The 20591-nt window shown below is 41.1% G+C and overlaps 1 protein-coding gene across 11 annotated transcripts in view; it reads left to right on the top strand.

Moving 5' to 3' along the window:
- cracd (capping protein inhibiting regulator of actin dynamics) overlaps positions 1-20591 on the top strand; it is a 299145-nt gene that overhangs the window by 234086 nt on the left and 44468 nt on the right. For 6 of the 11 annotated variants that reach the window (XM_063043099.1, XM_063043098.1, XM_063043092.1 and 3 more), the window contains exons 3-4: positions 10043-10172; positions 18970-19131. In XM_063043099.1, coding sequence (XP_062899169.1) covers positions 19030-19131 — 102 coding nt within the window. In that variant the 5' untranslated portion in view covers positions 10043-10172; positions 18970-19029. Of the gene's footprint in view, positions 1-10042; positions 10173-15474; positions 15544-18969; positions 19132-20591 lie in introns of those variants that run through there. The other 5 variants (XM_063043095.1, XM_063043093.1, XM_063043094.1 and 2 more) reach the window with 2 other exon arrangements.

The following is a 20591-nucleotide window of genomic DNA, read 5'->3' as shown; positions in this document are numbered from 1 at the left end:
GGGTGTTTGACAGCTTTCTTTTCTTTTATATGGGTTACTTTGAATAGTGGGTACTTGGAAAGAGTACCACACAGTGGAGATTGTGTCTGATGTGATCTGGAGATGACACATCCATCAGTTGAGAACAGCAGAGTCAATTGTTAGAAAAGAAAGGTGGCCAAATCTGTCAGAACCACTTCCTGCAGTCCTATAACCAACTCCTACAACCATCATGAAAGAGGCCCCAGAACCTGAGATTGTTTCACATCCATGCGTCTCACCTGCCAAGCAGAGTGACCCCCATTGTCAGGAAAGATGTTATCCCACAAGAGTAAGAAAAACTCCACAGTGATTAAATCTTTATGCCTGAATGGGACAATTTAAAATTTACTATGCTGTGGATGTCTGTATATAGCAGTTGTTTTATATAGTATTCTTTAATGAGTTGGAGTTTATGGCTAAGTGGGGAGGAGTGTTGTGTATTTAATATTTCAGTAATATTTGAGTAATATTGTAAACATATTGTTTGATTAAGCATTCTTGTTCATTTAAATAATTCATTGTGAGTTATATGTAAAAATATATAAATTGCATACATCATGACACTACCATGTGATATGTACGTGCCTCACTTAAAGTGAAAAATGAACTAAGACTCACATCTCTTGGCTCCCTTGTTTTTCTTCCATTTAGGTTTTTTTTTAGTGTTTTTAAGTTACAAAATAGCAAATCATAACAGGATCCACTGTAATAAGAATGTAACTTCGAAGTTCAATTTTCTTTCCCAGTAATGAATTTGTATAATTATGATATATACTACAGTATATTTGTGGTATATACTATAAAAGATGAAGATATGGAGGATGCAATCATCAATAGCATTGTATGTAGGTGCTCTAGGTGTCTGCACTGATTTCGGTTGCTTACAATCAAAGAACACAATGCGGATTAATTCCACTGTTGCTACTTATTAGAAACTAATGCACAGTGTTGTAGTACTGTAGTAGCAGTGATAGTGTTCTACTTGTTCTGTATTTCATTTAAATATGTAACTTGTTAGCCAGTTTGCCTTTTTTAATACCTTTTCAATTATTTTGATTTAACTTTGGCTAATTGGGCCAAAATGTACTGGTCTCAATTGACCAGAATCTACTGTAAATGTCAATATTAATGAAAACAATAAGTTGTTACATAGCATGGCATTTTCAATTGGTTTCAAAAGGCACATTTAATGTCAGAGAAATGTATACAATATACATCCTGAAATTCTTCTTCTTCTCAAACATCCACGAAAACAGAGGAGTGCCCCAAAGAGTGAATGACAGTTAAATGTCAGAACGCCAAAGCCCCCCCCCAACTCCCCCCCCCACACACATAAGCAGCAGCAAAGCAACAACCCCGCCCTCCCCCACCAGCAAAAAAAGCATCGGCACCCCCCACTCAGCACTCAGGTGTGCAGCAAAGCACCAATAAAGAAATAGACTAGCAGTACCCCAAAAACTACTCATTCATCCATTATTCGACATAACACTGGCTCTCTCTTTCCCTCATAAGGGCAAAAGAGGTATCCCCGTTTCACAGCGAGAGGGGAGACATAACAAAACAGCTCTCTGATTTATGGTGTTAAAAGTCTGTTGCGTTGCTCTTTCTGTGCTCTGTGCCCAAAGAACTCGGGTCCCTGGGCACTCAGACAGCAGCCAGCTCACTGCTTTTGACCTTCCGTGTACTCCCATGACACATCAGGCGGCAGCACCGGCCTCGAATCAGCCCAACTCCAGAGCCTGAGGGTGCACTAGTCTTCCAGGCCGCGTCCTTGTCATATCGAAAAGCACCTGGTTGTGAGGCCCTGGGAGTGGGTCCCATTTCCACAAAGAACCGAAGTCAGCGTGTAACTCCAGGTCAGGGTCTTCAAAAGAACCCTGAAAGGGAAAAACAGCTCATTTGGATTAAATTATATTGACACATAGCAATCATTGTGAGTAGTGCCATAGAGCAATACAGCATAGATACAGGCCCTTTGGCCAAATGAGCCCAGGCCAATGACAATGCCTATCCATCTAGTCCCACTTTTCTGCATTCAATCTATATCCCTCTAAGCCTTGCTTAAATTATGCTATTGTACCTGCCTAAACCATGCCCTAAACCATTTCCTCTGGCAGCTCATTTCATATCTTCACCATCCTCTGCGTGGAAAATCCCTCTCATACTCAGTCTATGCTTCCTTCTTTTGGTCTCTTCTATCCCAGGGAAAAGACTGTTAACCAGTTACTTTAACATAATTTTAAACATCTCTATAAGGTTACATATCATTCACCAATGTTTCAAGAAATGAAGACCATAGGACATGGGAGCAGAGTTAAGCATTTGGCCCATTGAGTCTGCTTCGCCATTTCATCATGGCTGATGTATCATCCCTTTCAACCCCACTCTCCAGTCTTCTCTTCCATTACTTTGACATCCTTACTAATCAAGACCCAATCAACCTCCACTTTAAATAAACTCCGTGACCTGGCCTCCACAGCCACCCGTGGCAATGAATTCCACAGATACATAGAAATATAGAAAATCTGCAGCACATTACAGGGCCTTCGGCCACAATGTTATGCCGACCATGTAATCTACTGTAGAAGCTGCCTAGAATTTCCCTACCGCATAGCCCTCTATTTTTCTAAGCTCCATGTACCTCCGCCTCTACAACCTTTGCTGGCAGTGAATTCCACACACTCACCACTGGCTAAAGAAATTCCTCCTCATCTCTTTTCTAAAGGGGAGTCCTTGTATTCTGAAGCTGTGCCCTCTGTTCCCAGACTCCCCCACAATAGGAAACATTCTCTCTATGTCCACTCTATCTAGGCCTTTCAACATTCAATAGGTTTCAATGCAATCCCCCAGCATTCTTCTGAACTCCAATAAGTGCAGGCTCAGAGCCATCAAACACTCCTCATATGTTAACAGTTTCATTCTTGTGAACTTCCTCTTGATCCTCTCCAATGCCAGCACATACTTTATTAGATAAGGAGACCAAAACTGCTCATCATACCCCCAAGTGCGGACTGACCAATGCCTTATAAAGCCTCAGCATTACATCCTTGCCTCCAACTTCCAGCTTGCCCTTAAATTCACTTGGTCCATTTCTGAACCCTTCCTCCTCTTTATCAATCTCCCTGCCTCTATCTCTGGAGACAAACTATTTACCGACATCTTTTATAAAACTACTGATTCCCACATCTATCTTGACTATACCTTTTCCTACCCTGTCTCCTATAAAAATGCCATTCCCTTTTCTCAGTTCCTTCATCTCCGCCACGTTTGTTCCCCGGATGAAACATTCCTTTCCAGGACATCAGAGATGTCCTCCTCCTTCAAAGAATAGAGCTTCCCTACCTCTACCATTGATACTGCCCTCGCCTGCATCTTCTCCTGCACTTACCTCATCTTCCCACAGCCTTAACAGTGATAGAGTTCTTCTTGCCCTCACCTGCCACTCCATGAGCTTCCACATCCAACACATCATTCTCCTCAAGTTCTGCCATCTTCAACAGGATCCGATCACCGAACACATTTTTACGTCCCACCGCTCCTATCTCCGCCTTCCGGAGGGATCGCTCCCTCCATGATTCCCTCGTCCATTCATCCTTCACCACTAATCTGCTCCTGGCACATATCCCTGCAAGTGGCAGATATGCTACACTTGCCCATCCACCATCCACCTCCTCCCTTACCTCCCTTACCTCCCTTCATGCCGCAAATAGCCCTTCCAGGTGAGGCAACACTTCACCTTTGAATCTGTTGGAGTCACCCATTGTATCTGGTGTTCCTGATGCGACCACCTCTACATTGGTGAGACCCGACATAAATTGGGGGATTGCTTTGTCGAGCACCTCCTTTCCATCCACCAAAAGCCATTTAATTCCAACCATTTTAATCCCTGTCCCTATTCCCATTCCAGTATGTCTGTCTGTGGCATCCCCTTTTGACACGATGAGGCCACTCTCAGGATGGAGGAGCAACACATCATATTTCATCGCGGTAGCCTCCAACTTGGCATGAACATCAATTTCTCCTTCCAGTAAAAAGAATTCCTTCCCCCGTCTCTCTTCCTCTATTCCTACTCTGGCGTCTTATTTCTCCTCTCCTGCCTGTCATCTTTCCCTGGTGCCCCTCTTTCTTCCCTTTCTCCCATGGTCCACTCTCCTCTCCTGTCAGATTCCTTCTTCTCCAGCCCCTTACCTTTCCTACCCACCTGCCCCAACCTTTTTACTTCGGCTTCTCCTCCCTTCCTTTCCAGTCCTGACAGAGGGTCTCAGCCCGAAATGTTGATTGTTTATTCATTTCCATAGAGGTTGCCTGACCTGCTGAATTCCTCCAACATGTTGTGTGTGTTACCATTACATCTTTGCTTTTATATTCTAGTCTTCTCAAAATGAATGCTAACATTGCAGTTACCTCCCTTCCCATGACTCAACCTGCAAGTTAACCTTTAGGGAATCCTGCACAAGGGCTCCCAAGTCCCTTTGCAATTCTGATTTCAGAATTTGCTCTCTGTTCAGAGAATAGTCTATGCCTTTGAAAATAGACCTCGCCTGGTCAACTTCACCTTATACCTTAGGCCCACTAATCCTTCCCTCTATTGCATTACACTACTTAGTTCCTTACCATTCATAATTCCTATGATGATTGACTTTCCAAAATGAATCACTCACACTCATCTGTATTGAAATACTTTGCCACACCTCAACCAACTTACCTAATTGGTCAAGATCCTCCTGTAATCTTACTTATTTCACTATTCATGACACCTCCTAATTTCATGGCATCTGCAGACTTACCAATCAAGCCTTGTGTATTTGCATCCAATTCATTTATATAAATAACAAAGAATAAGAGCCCTGTGGCCCACCAGTAGGTAACAACCACTAATCCAAAAAACAATTACAATACCACGCTCTGCTTCCTACCTCCTATTCAATGTTGAATCCACCTGACCAGCTCTCTCTGGATTCAAGATGACTAAAATATAAAAGCCAACGTTTATGGCTCTAGGCTTGTATTTGCTGGAGTTTAGAAGTTTGAGGGAGGATCTCACTGAAACTTATCAAATATTGAAAGGCCTAGATAGAGTCGACATAGAAGGGATATTTCCTATAGTGGGGCAGTCTAGGATCAAAGGGTCCAGCCTCAGAATACAAGGATGAGGAAGAATGTCTTTAGCCAGAGGGTGGTGAATCTATGGAATTCGTTGCCGTGGACGGGTGTGGAGGCCAAGTTATTAGGTATATTTAAAGCAGAGATTGATTGGTTCTTGATTAGTGAGTGTGTCAAAGATTATGGGGTGAAGGCAGGAGAATGGGGTTGAGGGGGATAATAAATCAGCCATGGTGGAATGATGGAGCAGATCCAATGGGCCGAATAGCCTAAATCTGTTATGTCCTATGGTTTCCACGGGACCTCCCTTCCAAACCAGCATACCATGCAGGGCTTTGTCAAAATCCTATCTGGAGTCCAAATAGATAAAAAGATTGCTATCCTTTTTGGTTACCTCTTCAAAAAACTTCAAAATGTTTGTAAAGCATGACTTTCCATATGCAAAGCCATGCTGACTACTCTTGATCAAACTTATCTATCCAAATACTGGTCGATCCCATCTCTCAGAATGTTGGATGATAACTTCCCTACTATTGATATCAGGCTGACCAGCCTGCAAGTTCCCCGCTTGTCCTTGCCACCATTCTTAAACAACGGAACAATATTAGCCACAAGTAATTGAGAACTTCACCAGCAGCTAACAAAGAAATGCCCATCACTGCAAAGGTCACCACAATTTCCTCCCACACAGTCTGAGGATGCATTCAGTCTGGCCCTGGGGATTTATCCACCTTAATGCACTGAAAGGCTGTAAATACCTCCTGTCTGATAATAGGATATCTTTCAAAATATCTGCACTTGATCAGCCATGATTTTCTCCTCACTGAGGAAAATATCCTGCTACTCTAGATGTAGGCAGTTCTGCTGATCTCTAAGGGGACTTTCTACCTAGCCACCATTTTACTCAATATAGCCATCAGACTTCAGACATGAGATCTTCTTTAACCTTACCTGCCAGATCCATTTCCTTCTTAAAAGTATTCTTCATCGCTTTATAGTGTATGCTTCCTTCTTCTTCTTGACCACAGCCTCAGTATCTCTTGTCAACCAACAATATTTGAATTGGATCTATGTCTGATATGTGGTTCAATTAGCTTATAAATGTAGAAAACATTTTCTATTGAACTTTGCATTATCAAAATCCGGATAGAATAAATGGCATTGCATAGAAAACTCAGGTTTCAATTTGAATTGATATTGGATGGCTGAATGTAGTTTTGAAGTTGCCTTGTAATTTGTTAGCTACCAGTGAATTGTTTAAGCTGATATTTTATTTCCTGGGGAAATATAATTGCAGTTGAAAACTGCATATACGGAAAGTTGCAGGACGTTGAGAGCGAATGCAGCTAACATAGGACTGAAGGACTCCCTCCATCATAAACATCTCAAAGCAGTTCTGGAGACTCAAAAACATTAATTTTCATTAGCCAGTGATATTAAAGATTAGTTTTATAAAGACTATTTTTCAGGGACTATTATGACCATATTAGTTCATATATTCCCCTAAACTTAGTTTGATCTCAGTGCTCCTTATTACATAAGGCTGTAGCAAAAACTTACATAACTGACACCGTGTTGTTCAAAAAAAGGGCTTAATCTAGGCATAAATTTACAAAGTTCCATACATTTTCTAAAACTTGTTAAAGTGCCAAAACCTAAGAATCAGAGATGACTGCAGTTCATTACAAATCACACTTCATCAACCATTTCCCCAGCCTTATTTTTGTGCATGGCTTATAAAGGTAATGTATAAACAGGTGAATGTTGACAATAGACAACAGGTGCAGGAGTAGGCCATTCGGCCCTTCAAGGCAGCACCACCATTCACTGTGATCATGGCTGATCATCCACAATCAGTATCCAGTTCCTGCCTTATCCCCATAACCTTTGATTCTGCTATCTTTAAGAGCTCTATTCATCTCTTTCTTGAAAGCATCCAGAGACTTGGCCTCCACAGCCTTCTGGGGCAGAGCATTCCACATATCCACCACTCTCTGGGTGAAAAAGTTTTTCCTCAACTCCGTTCTAAATGGCCTACCACTTATTCTTAAACTGTGGCCTCTGGTTCTGGACTCACCCATCAGTGGGAACATGCTTCCTGCCTCCAGCGTGTCTAATCCCTTAATAATCTTATATGTTTCAATCAGATCCCCTCTCATCCTTTTAAATTCCAGTGTATATAAGCCCAGTCGCTCCAATCTTTCAACATATGACAGTTCCACCATCCCGGGAATTAACCTTGTGAACCTACGCTCCTCTCCCTCAATAGCAAGAATGTCCTTTCTCAAATTTGGAGACCAAAACTGCACACAATACTCCAGGTGTGGTCTCACCAGGGCCCTGTACAACTGCAGAAGGACCTCTTTGCTCCTATACTCAATTCCCTTTGTTATAAGGCCAGCATGCCATTAGCTTTCTTCACTGCCTGCTGTACCTGCATCCTTGCTTTCAGTGACTGATGAACAAGAACACCTAGTGCACAGACCTCTCATTCATTTTGCAATTCCAATTGTCTAACAAGTATTGAAATGAACTGGGGCAAAGGGAAGTCCAGCACAATGTGATTTTCCCTTTGATACAGGTTTGAAAATGCCACAGTCATATGAAGTCTGAAAGAAGCAGTTTTCTTTAATATTTCTTTCAACATTGTTGCCCTTACCTTTTCCTTGGACACACCACCCTGAAAAGGGGAAGGGTATTTCCATAAGTGTAATCAAGATGTCCAAGATGAGATTGAAATTTACATTTTGCAATTTTAATATCAAGCACAGAGTGCTGAAGATTCAGTCACAATTTTTCAGCATCATATATTTTTACATGTATAATAGCTCTGTGAAAGTTATTTTCTCATTTGGTGTAGTTATTTCAATTAACACAGCCTCGTTCCCCCCCATCCCTCCCCACCGATCTCCCTCCCAGCACTTATCCTTGTAAGCGGAACAAGTGCTACACATGCCCTTACACTTCCTCCCTCACTACCATTCAGAGCCCCAGACAGTCCTTCCAGGTGAGGCGACACTTCACCTGTGAGTCGGCTGGGGTGATATACTGCGTCCGGTGCTCCCGATGTGGCCTTTTATATATTGGCGAGACCCGAGCAGACTGGGAGACTGTTTCACTGAACACTATGCTCTGTCCGCCAGAGAAAGCAGGATTTCCCAGTGGCCACACATTTTAATTCCACATCCCATTCCCATTCTGATATGTCTATTCACGGCCTCCTCTACTGTAAAGATGAAGCCACACTTAGGTTGGAGGAGCAACAACCTTATATTCCGTCTGGGTAGCCTCCAACCTGATGGCCTGAACATTGACTTCTCTAACTTCCGTTAATGCCCCACCTCCCCCTCATACCCCATCCGTTATTGCCCATCCGCTGAGTTTCCCCCCTCCCCCTTTTCCTTCTCCCTGGGCCTCCTGTCCCATGATCCTCTCATATCCCTTTTGCCAATCAACTTTCCAGCTCTTGGCTCCATCCCTCCTCCTCCTGTCTTCTCCTATCATTTTGGATCTCCCCCTTGCCCTCTCACTTTCAAATCTCTTACTAGCTCTTCTTTCAGTTAGTCCTGACGAAGGGTCTCGGCCCGAAACGTCCACTGTACCTCTTCCTATAGATGCTGCCTGGCCTGCTGCGTTCACCAGCAACTTTTATGTGTGTTGCTTGAAATTCCAGCATCTGCAGATTTCCTCGTGTTTGCGGTTTTAAACACCAGCCTCACTCATCACATTTCCCAAATATTTAGGACACCAAAGCCAATACAGTCACAGATGGACTGGCATTCTACATGTTGATATTTAGATGGATTATTGAACTGCTTGTATTGGCAAGCACTATTTCCTCTAAGCTGCATAGGTTCACAGCCGCTCAGTAACTGAAATGTTTCTGTGCACATATCCTTTGTTGCCATGCAGTTGGAACTCTCTTTTATGTAGTGTGCCGCGCAGTTTTCAGGCTGTGGAAAAATTTTCTGCTCAGACCTGTGCAGCTGTAGGAAAAATTAGAGAGAAAGTTGTAGCCAAGACCTATTACTATCTTATAACCATATAACCATGTAACAATTACAGCACGGAAAAAGGCCATCTCGGCCCTTCTAGTCCGTGCCGAACTCCTACTCTCACCTAGTCCCACCGACCTGCACTCAGCCCATAACCCTCCATTCTTTTCCTGTCCATATATTTATCCAACTTAACTTTAAACGACAACATCGAACCTGCCTCAACCACTTCTGCTAGAAGCTCGTTCCACACAGCTACCACTCTCTGAGTAAAGAAGTTCCCCCTCATGTTACCCCTAAACTTTTGCCCTTTAACTCTCAACTCATATCCTCTTGTTTGAATCTTCCCCACTCTCAATGGAAAAAGCCTATCCACGTCAACTCTTATCTATCCCCCTCATAATTTTAAATACTGTACCTCTATCAAGTCCCCCCTCAACCTTCTACGCTCCAAAGAATAAAGACCTAACTTGTTCAACCTTTCTTTGTAACTTAGGAGATGAAACCCAGGCAATATTTTAGTAAATCTCCTCTACTCCCTCAATTTTATTGACATCTTTCCTGTAATTCGGTGACCAATTATAGGAAATTGAGGAAAATTTTGAGATCAAAAATCTCAACCCTGGGTCCAGTCCTATCCTTCTCCATAATTATATTGAAACTAATGATATTGTAATGGTGTTATGATCATAATAATGATCACCTACCTGACCACAGTTGTCAGAAAGCCTGAAGAAAACTGAGGACGAATAAAATTGGATAAGAACTTACGAGAATTCAAAGGAAGTGAAATATAGAATCTTAATCTTAAAGATGAAAATAATGAATCCAAATTGCACGTTTTGAAAATTAATACATATTAAGCAGGGTAATAATGTGTATTGTAAGCAAGGTAATAACGTACATTTCTGAAATGTTGACAGGTCTGTCAGCATAGGAACCAGGGCATTATCCCATGACAGTATATTTATCCCAGGGGGTTCATCATCCAATCAAACAACAGCACAAGTGACATCTCAGCAAGGCATCCCAGGAAAAGTTCGAACCCTTCAGGTGAGATGTGTTGTAATGACAGGGCAATACCTAAGATATACATTGACTGTTAGCTTCCGTTTGGATCATTTGTACCAAATCTTTTACGTTATTCTATTTGTGAGTGCAATGGTTGTTTCAAACCAGTTTCAGTTTGGAATGGACTGGTTCTTGTTCATAAAATCCCTCACTTTAGTGGAGTGAAATAATCCTATAATTTGGGCATTTACTGCCAGACTGGAGATTGTTACCTGCAAGGTACAGTCCAGCATAGTGGCCCAAAGGGCCTGTACTGGGCTGAACTGTGCTATGTTCTAATCCAAGACAGGCTGATTGCTTTTACAAACAGTACATATACTGGCACTAGTTTGACGCTGCTTACAAGGATATCGGCACACAGAGACAAGTGGAGCAGCAAGTTACTAACTCTCAGAGATCCACAGAAGAGCGATGGTATGGAAGGTTTTTTAATGCGGCAGCTGTAAAAATTTTTGTGCAGGTTCAGCATAGTTTGTGAGTGCGTGGCCGCATCACGGGGAAAGTCATTTTGTTTGCTTACGTTGACTTTGAACCAAAGCTGAAGAACAGCACACATAGCAGATAATACTGCAGACTCCAATATTTTCAGAAAAACACGTGCTCTAAGCATTTTAACTGCTGCACAGTATTTTGCTAACTATTGCTTATTTAAATTATGCCCTCATGTACACACTCTTAATTCAACTGTAAGATTGGGCAAGGGATGACTTTCAACTGACTGCTGTGATGTTCCATAATATTCGCCACAAAATTAATTTAAATGTGAAGAAAATATAAAGATGGTACCCTTAACAGTACTTATACACTGAGAGGCCACTTTATTAGGTACACCTGTACACCTGCTTGTTTACACAAATATCTAATCAGCTGATCATGTGGCAGCAATTCAATGCGTTAAAGCATGCAGAACTGCTCAAGAAGTTCAGTTGTTGTTCAAACCAAACATCAGAATGGGGAAGAAATGTGATCTAGTTGACTTTGACTGTGGAATGATTGTTGGTGTCACTCAAGATGGTTTGAGTATCTCAGAAAGTGGTGATCTCTTAGGATTTTCACGCACAACAATCTCTAGAGTTTACAGAGAATGGTGTGAAAAACAAAACCATCCAGAGAGCAGCAGTTCTGTGGGTGAAAATATCTGTTAATGAGAGAATTCGGAGGAGAATGGCCAGACTGGTTCAAACTGACGGAACGTTGGTTGTAACTCAAATCACCATGTGTTACAACAGTAGTGTGCAGAAAAACATTTCTGAATGCACAACACGTTGAACGTTGACGTGGATGAGCTGCATCAGCAGAAGATCACAAACATACACTCTGTGACCACGGACCACTGCAACATTAAGTAGTCAAGTATTTTCAGTAGCTCACAATGAAATTCACAAGCAGCAAATGATTTCACATCCCGTAAGGATTCGATTAACCTCGCTTGCTTTAAGATCAGACGTTTCATTCTGGCCTGTTGGATGTTTGACTGCTTTTCTGTTGTAAGAGTGGCTGTCACTGGCTTTTGCCTACTGTGGAGTTTCTGGTAGGCTGTCAAACACACTAAATGATGTAAGTATTTCAGAATGTGCAGACGTCATGAATACCATCTCAACCCAGGGAAGAATGTAAACTGATCCTTAGCAGTAGGTTCCTGTTCTAGTACTACAGGTTTTTTGTCTACATTATGTATTCATTCAAGTAAAATGTTGTTAGACATTGCTAAAAGCAACTTACACATCATATATTCAAAGGTGTCCAAATCTTCAAATATAGTAAGTGTAATCCCAAGATCTAGCAGTAATGAGTATGTTTGATAGGAACTGCACACCTTGCCTTCCAGATGCACACTTGCTGTGCTTCCTTTTACTCTGCAAAGTGGGGGACAGCCAGAATCTTGAGAGGCCATCTCGCCTCTTCGAGCTTTTGTTTCTTATATTCTCCAATACATCCAAGAGCGCAATGAATGCACCAAATCCCATAGTGCAGCTGCTTTACTTGGAGTGCGGTGTGATGGTATAGTAAAAGAAACATCAGATCCAATTCTCCTGTTTCTGCAAAAAGCACAGTGAAATTAATTTACACAGAGAACACAGGAGGAGGTAATGGAAGTAGATATGATGGCAACATTTAAGAAGCAATGAACAGGAATTAGAGGGAGGCACAGGAGACTGCAGATGCTGCAATCTGGAGCAGAAAATGAGCAGCTGGATAAACTCAGCGGGTCAGGCCACATCTGTGGAGGGAAATGGGACAGTCTGTGTTTCTGATTGAGAGCCTTCATCTGGACTGAAAGAGTGGAATGGTGAATATAAAGAGGTGAGGGGGAAGAGTGAGGCAAAGCTGGCAAGTGATAGGTGAATGCTGGTGAGGTGGCGTTGGCTGGCAGATGGAGTAATGTGGAAGGTGAAATAGAGGGATACAGGGCATATGCTGGCAAATGGAATTAGTCTGATTAATATCAAGGGTAAAGTCTTCCCCCCCACCCTAGTGAGCACATCTACATGAAATACAATTGCAGGAAAACGGCATTCATCAGGGTCCCCCTCCATCCAGGTAATTCTCTCTTCTTGCTGCTGTCATCAGGAAGAAGACACGGGAGCTTCAGGACTCACACCACTAGGTTAAGGAATAGTTATTACCCCTCAGCCATTTGGCTTTTGAACCAGAGAGGATAACCACTCAACTTCACTTGCCCCATCATTAAATATTCCCACAACCAATGGACTCACTTTCAAGGACTTTTCAAAGTCAAGTAATTTAATTTTCATTCAAATCATATACGGATGCAACTGAACAAGGCATCATTCCTCTGGGGCCACGGTGTAAAAACATACATGTACATTCAGAAGTAATGAGAGATTTAAAAAAGAACATAGTCACTCAGGAAAACACATTTTTCATCCAAGACCCTGAGCGGCAAGTCCCACAAATTGATGGTTCCCTGCACTCCAACCTGTAGTTCCAGCGATCCAACACCGGGGGGCAGCTCCGACAGGAGAGTCCACCCCCAAGCGAGCATGGATGCCACGCTACAACACCTCCATTGTCTTTCTTCACCTGGTCTGCAGCAGCTGTCAAGCCCACGGCTTGAGGCATAGTCCTCGCTATAACAGAGGTGATTCTGCTGCCACACCTCCTGTCTCACCACCAAACAAGGGAAACGGGCTTGAAGCAATCAATGTCCAACAGGGTCTTGTCATCGCAAAAGAAACATCCAAGACAGTCGCTCGGAGTTTCTCTGCACGCCGCCTTCGTGCTCCAATTCCAGTGCCTTTAGTAGCATGGCCTGCATCCAGGTCAGCTGCTTCGAACCCAATTTGGCTCCTCCTGCGGCCCGACGCTCCCATCATGTTCTTGATATTTATTGATTATTTGTTTATGTGTTTATTATTTATTTATTATTTCTTTTGTTTTGTATTTACACAGTTTGTTGTCTTTTGCACACAGGTTGAATGCCCAAGCTGGTACGGTCTTTCATTTATTATGTTATGTAGTTTTGTTCTACAGTTTTATTGAATATACCAGTAAGAAAATGAATCTGAGGGTTGTATATGGTGACATATATAGTATGCACTTTGATAACAAATTTACATTAAACTTTTTAACTTTAATATTATAGTCAGTGCAGAGGATGTTTTGAGCTGTTCTGTTCAATATCTTACCTTTCCAGTATTATTTAAATGAAAAATTTAGGAGTTTAAAAAGGCCTTTTGAAGTCTGTTAATACAACATCTAACCCAGATTACAATGTTTTTAAATGCTTAGGATTTCTATAAGCATTGTGTTTAAATCTTAAGGATCTATGTCTAAGTGGGTTTTTGCTCTCAGTGCCTCTGTTGTTTAAACCTGCAGGATGTCTGTTCCCATAATTGATAATCTTCTGGGGTTCAGCTCTTCTCATTAAACTCTACGGGCATCTATTTTTGTTGTGCTTAAATTCCTGTGGCCTCTGTTTCTGTTGCTTTTAAACACTGGTCCTCTGTTTCCACTATTTAAATTCTCAGAGCTGCTTCTCCCAGAATTCTGGTATTTTATTTTTCATTTACTGTCCTTACAGATGTCCAACATCTGCAATATTTTACTTCCATATATATGTGGTAATATGTTCCCAGTTTTCTGAGGTCATTAACAGAAACCTCAGCAGCTTTGGAGAAGGTTAGAACCTCACAGCATGAAACTATGGAAAGCAGTTAATCAGATCCAGTAACAGTAAGAGTATTTTGGGTACCTTCAATACCTTTTGCATCAAAGGGGAAACGTCTGTTCTGTAAACCAATCTGTCAGTGGAACTGTTTATCTTTTCTGCTATTAATAAACACGCTACATAATTTATGTTCCGATGGAATTTTAATTTCAAGCTGTCTGAGATACAAGAGACCTTCTCAGATAATTCAGTGTGGGTTGCTGTTCAATTCTCTTTCACTAGGTGTGGGTTACAGTCAAGGCTGCAACAGATGATTAGGGAGAAAAACATCACTTGTGGAGAGGCTTATTGCCACAGAACATAAATGTCAAGTAATTTCAGAGGAAAAACAGTAGATAAGAAACTCATAGGTATGAATCTGATGACAACAATGGAGCTGAGTTTGTTGGCTTCTTGCTTGGTTATTCTACAGGAAAATTGTCAAAAGAAAGTTGTTTGAATTTTCTGTTGTGTACCTCTGTACTGCTATTGTTAACTCTAATTTCATTGTACTTGAGGCAGAATTATTATCTATTTTTCATGTCACTTAAACCTTACTCTAAGGCATCTTTGAGCCTATCTTATTGAATATTACTCTGGCACAAGTACATTCATTCCCTTTACCTTTTTCAAGTGAGTAGGCTTTCAACTTTCTGTCCAGCTATGATATCAGAATTTTTTTTAATATTCACTCATAATGAAAATACCAGTATTTGTTTTTGATCCTTAATTGTTTTTGAGAAGATGGTGGTGAACGGCTTCTTGAATCAGTGCATTCTGTGTAATAAAGGTACACGTACAGTGTTCCAAGGTCTTGACCAAGCAATGATGAAGGAATATTGATATATTTCCAGCTACATAACTTCAAGGAGAACCTGCAAGTTATGATGTTCTCTTGCAGCTTCTGTCTTTCCTTTATGGTAATAGAGGTCACAGGTTGGGGAGGTGCTGTTAAGGTAGCCTTAATAAGTAACTGTGGTGTATTTTGTAGATGGTACACAATGTGATCATGGTGGAAGGTACAAATATTAGGATGGAATATGGGTGAAAACCGCGGGGGCTACTTTGCCCTGGTTGCTGTCACAATTCACAAACATTTTTGGAACTGCGCTCTTTGGCAAATGGAGATTGTTCCCTTGCACTGCTGCCTTGTACCTTGTAGATGCCTTGTGAAAACAAAAGGTAAGTCATTCCTTGTCAATTGCCTAGAACTTGATCACAGTATTATATTCCTGATCCAGTTACACTCTGGTCAACTGATGGTGTGAAGTCGAGAGGTGGAAGTGGCGGGAAGTGATTTGAGTCCCTCTTGTTCCAAGTGGTACAGATGTTACTTACTGCTTTATGTGTCCATGTCTTGAACCGTCAGGACATAGAGCACCTGAGAACTGATTTAGGAAATAATGTAGTATTCAACAAACATATCAACTTCTGACCTTGTAAAGGAGGAAAGATCAAAATGGCCTTGAAGCAGTTAAATATGTTTGAGCCTTGGCCTGAGGAATACTTACAACAGTAAGAGGATTCAGATGAAAAACAACCACACGTACCCTCTAGCATTGGGTATGACAGGCTTCAGTTATACTGGTGCACAAGAAAAACGTGGTGACCTGCTTCAATGACTATTGCCCAGTAGCACTTACATCCACAGTGATGAAGTATTTTGAGAGGTCAGTGATGAAACACATCAGCTCCTGCCTGAGGGGTGACTTGGATCTGCTCCAATTTGCCTGCGGAGCAACAGGTCCACAGCATATGACATCTCATTGGTTCCTCAGTCAACCCTGGAACATCTGGACACCAGAGGTGCATACATCAGGATGTTCTTTATCAACTACAGCTCAGCATTTAATACCATCATCTCCTGAAAACTAATCAATAGGCTCCAAGACCTTGGCCTCAGTACTCCCTCGCAGACCCCAGTCAGTTCAGATTGGCAACAACATCTCCTCCACAATCTCCATCAGCACAGGTGCACCACAAGGCCGTGTGCTTAGCCCTCAGCTCTACTCCCTTTACACTTATGGCTGTGTGGCTAAGCACAGCTCTAATGCCATATTCGTTTGCTGATGACATCACTATTGCAGGCCAAATCAAAAGTTGTGATGAATCAATATGTAGGAGTGAGATTGAAAATCTGGCTAAATGGTATCATAACAACAACCTCTTAATCAAAGTCAGCAAGACCAAGGAACTGAATATAGACTTCAGCAGAAGGAAGCCAGAGGTCCATGAGCCTGTCCTCATTGGAGGATCAGAGGTGAAGAGGGTCAGCAACTGTTAATTCCTTGGTGTTTTTATTTTGGAGGACCTGTCTGGGCCCAGCATGTAAGTGTAATTACAAAGAAAGCACTGCAGTCCCTCCACTTCCTTAGGGGTTTGTGAAGATTCGGCAGGACATCTAAAACTTTGACAAACTTCTATAGATATGTAGTGTATCACAGCCTGGTATAGAAACACCAATGCCCTTGAAAGGAAAATCCTACAAGAAGTAGTGGAGATGGCCCAGTCCATCAGGAGTAAAGCCCTCTCCACCATTGAGCACATCTACATTGAAACTTTGTTGCAGGAAAGCAGTGTCCATCTTCAGTGGCCCCACCATCCACAGCATGCTCTCTTCTCAAGGAAGAAGGTCCAGGAGCTTTAGGACCCACACCACCACGTTCAGAAACAGTTATTTCCCCTCAACCATTAGGCTCTTGAACCAAGGGGAATAACTTCACTCAACTTCACTTGCACCATCATTGAAAATTTCCCACAACCAATGGCCTCACTTTCAAGGACTCCTCATCTCATATTCCCAATATTTATTGCTTGTTTATTTTTTTTCTTTTGTATTTTCACAGTTTGTTGCCTTCTGCACTCTGGTTGAACACCCAAGTTGGCCAGTCTTTCATTGATTCTGTTATGGTTATTATTCTATGGATCTTTTGAGTATGGCCGGAGAAAATGAATCTCAGGTTGTATGTGGTGACATACAAGTATTTTGATAATAAAATTTACTTTGAACTTTGAACAATAAGAAACTCCATGATGCCAGAGTCACATGCCTTCTTGATGTCACCTCACTTCTGGATGTCATCCTTTTTTTATATTTGAATCAAGGTTCCTTGAAAACATTGTCAATGATCCTGCCATCATGTTGCAGTGATCTGAGTGTTGACTGACATGAGTAGTAATTAGCTGGACTAGATCTATCCTGGTTTTTGATGACAGAAAATAAAGTGAATCCCTTATTTTTTTTGTCATATATTTGTGTTTTTGCTCTGCTGCAAATGATGGATACTAGCTCTGTAGCACACGTTACCAGCACTACTGCAAGGATATAGTCATAACTTTCGTCTTTTCCATTTAACAGCTACTCACTTACTTCTTGATACCAGATGGAGGGAGTAATTAAATGAGGACAGGATTCAGCAATAGTGTCAACTTCAGGAGAAGCGGTGTCACTGCTTTCAACGATCAGTTACTTTCCCCCCGCTTCTCCAGTTCACTTTGTATTTTCCTTTGTAAGCTGTTTAGTTTGTGCCTTCTTCCTAAACCTTAAGTTCCCTTTATTCTTTTTCAAGTTTGTTCTTCAGTACTATTTGGTCTGCTTTCATTTTTTTTAATTCTGTACATTTTCCTGGACACTACTGAATGCCATTTCTGATGCTTCACATTACTATTTTCCGGTAGTGCTCACTTTATTTTCCCAAGGTATGCTCTCTGCTTGTCAGTCATACTTTCTCACAAAGAATAGTATTGTATAGTGAACAAGCCTATCAAAAGAGAAGGATAATGTATTCAATATTTATATATGCTATGCTATTCTTTTTGTTTTAACTACTCATAATATATATTTTTCAATAATGATCTTTCCCATTTGTGGAAAAATATACCAAGCACAATTGAATTTTTTACACTTTTATTTATTCATTTACGGGATGTGGGTGTCACCAGCTCAGGCAGTGTTTATTGCCCAACCCTGGTTGCCCTTGAGAAGGGGTGATGAACTGCCATCTTGAACCGCTGCAGTCCCTGGGGTGTAGGTACACCCACAGTGCTGTTGGGGAGGAATTCCATGACTTTGATGAAGCGACAATGAAGGAACAGTGATAAGTTTCCAAGTCAGGATGGTGAGTGACTTGGAGGGGGATTTCCAAGTGATGGTGTTCCCAGGTATCTGTTGTTCTTGTCCTTCTAGATGGTAGTTGGCAGATAGTCTGGAAGGTGCTGCCTTGAGTCTGTGTATCCTACCTTGGGTAGAAAAAAATACAATCTTTTAAATTATTTGTGTTGTATATATGGCACAATAAATTACCATCACATCTTCCCAATGGGCAGAATTGCTTTTAACACGTTGTTTGCATTCCATTGAATACTTGTTCCCTTCAGTGTTAGATAGGTTCAATGAAACTATTAATATTTTCACAGAAGAGGATGGTAAATTTAAATGCACTTCAATGGGTCTTTGTGAATAAAACTTGGACATGGAACTAAAGCAAAATAATGAATACATGTGGTGTTTGAGTCTTGCTTTGGAATGTTGTTAGTAGTTATAATTTGACAGTAAAGGATTTCCAAACATGAAAAAAAACTAATTTTACGCGTTGTGCCAAATTTTAGCACCAGCTGGAAAGAAACATTAAATTTAGTCAACCACTACAGACTCTTACTGTGAAGAAAATGGACAATACCAGAGCCAATGCAGAAGTTGATGGGTCTTCCAGAAGTGCATTAGAAGAATGCATCCAGCAAGAAATCCAATTACCAGGTTTGGGATTCAGGGTAAGTGTTCATTTTTCTCCAGCTCAGCAGATCATCAAGTACTTTGTGTAAAGTCATGAATCATATTTTCAGAAATAAGGCTGCCCATGTTTTCCCCTTGTCATCCAAATGATTATTTTCGTGGTCCTAGGTATATTTTCACAACAATGGATCTGATAATGTATTCACGAATATTGCTCACAAAATAGATGCACTTGTAATATTCTCCTTACTGGAGGCTTCCGATTAATTTAATCACAATGTTAATGTTTCTAAAAGCAGAAACATTCACACAAAAAAAACACTAGCAGCTTTGAAGAGATTCTGAATTTGTGCCCTTCAAGTTTGAATGGGAAGTTTCTCAGTAAGAAATAGCTAATGACCTCTCTAATAGTTAACAACTAACACTGTAAAATGAATGCATCAACTCAACATGGGTTTGGAGCCTCTTCGTGAAAATGAATGACAACAGCACATGTGGAGGCAAAAGGTGTAGGTTGACATTGCGGGTTGAAACCCAGCGTGAGGGCTGAGGGAGCAGAAAGGGAATGGAGGGAGTTGGGATAATCGCTGGAACCATACGGAGAGGGTAAGACGGGCAGATGTAATCAGATGGGGAAGGAGTGGAGGTATAGTGGTTAGTAGGTGGTAGTGGGGAAGGAGGTGATGTGGGGAGAGAGTGGGAATGGGGTGGAGAACAAAGGGCGAAGAAAACTAGTTGGGCAGGTGAGTGTGTGTGGGAAGGAAATACAAAGGGTGTGGGTTACCTGAAATTAGGAAATTGGTTATTTTTGCCATTGGGTTGTAAGCTATACAGACAAAAATATTGATATTTCATTCTTCCAACTTGAGTTTTATCCTCTCAGTAGCAATGGCAAGGGATGATAACTGAAAGGTACATGTGAGAGTAAGTAGAAGAATTAAAATGCCATGCAACAAAAAGTGCAAAATGGTCACTGTGGATAGAGTGTTACTGCTTGGTAAATTAGTCGCCTAGTAGACGAGGTGTAAACATCTTTACCATCGGTTATACATTTACTGTATTACCTGCAGTAGTTTACCTAGGTCATTGAAATAGGAGAGAACAGGGTAAAAATAGATTTCAAGGTGTAACAAACAGACGATAAACAAGCAAGGATTTAGTTAGAAAGAAACTAACTCCTTGATGATCAGTTTCTCGATTAGAAAAATGAGAAATAATACATAACTGTGACTTTGACACAAATACGATGTATTATCTATAAATGTTATGCTAATTATCTTTGAAAAATTTATTACATTATATCTGGCTTGCATTCAGTGTTTCCTATCTGCATAGATGAATGATGAGGTGAAAATAAATTACTATATTATTTTAGATATTAAATTAATTTTTTACTAACATTTATTTCAAACTTTTTCTTATGCTATTTATTATTAGCAATTCCCACTGAAATTTGAATATTGTCCCTTGTTTTCCATCTTTATCTTTCATATATTCA

This window comes from Mobula hypostoma, chromosome 3 (assembly GCF_963921235.1).
Source record: "Mobula hypostoma chromosome 3, sMobHyp1.1, whole genome shotgun sequence".
NCBI lineage: Eukaryota > Metazoa > Chordata > Chondrichthyes > Myliobatiformes > Myliobatidae > Mobula > Mobula hypostoma.
This window is presented reverse-complemented; position numbering and strand designations above follow the sequence as displayed.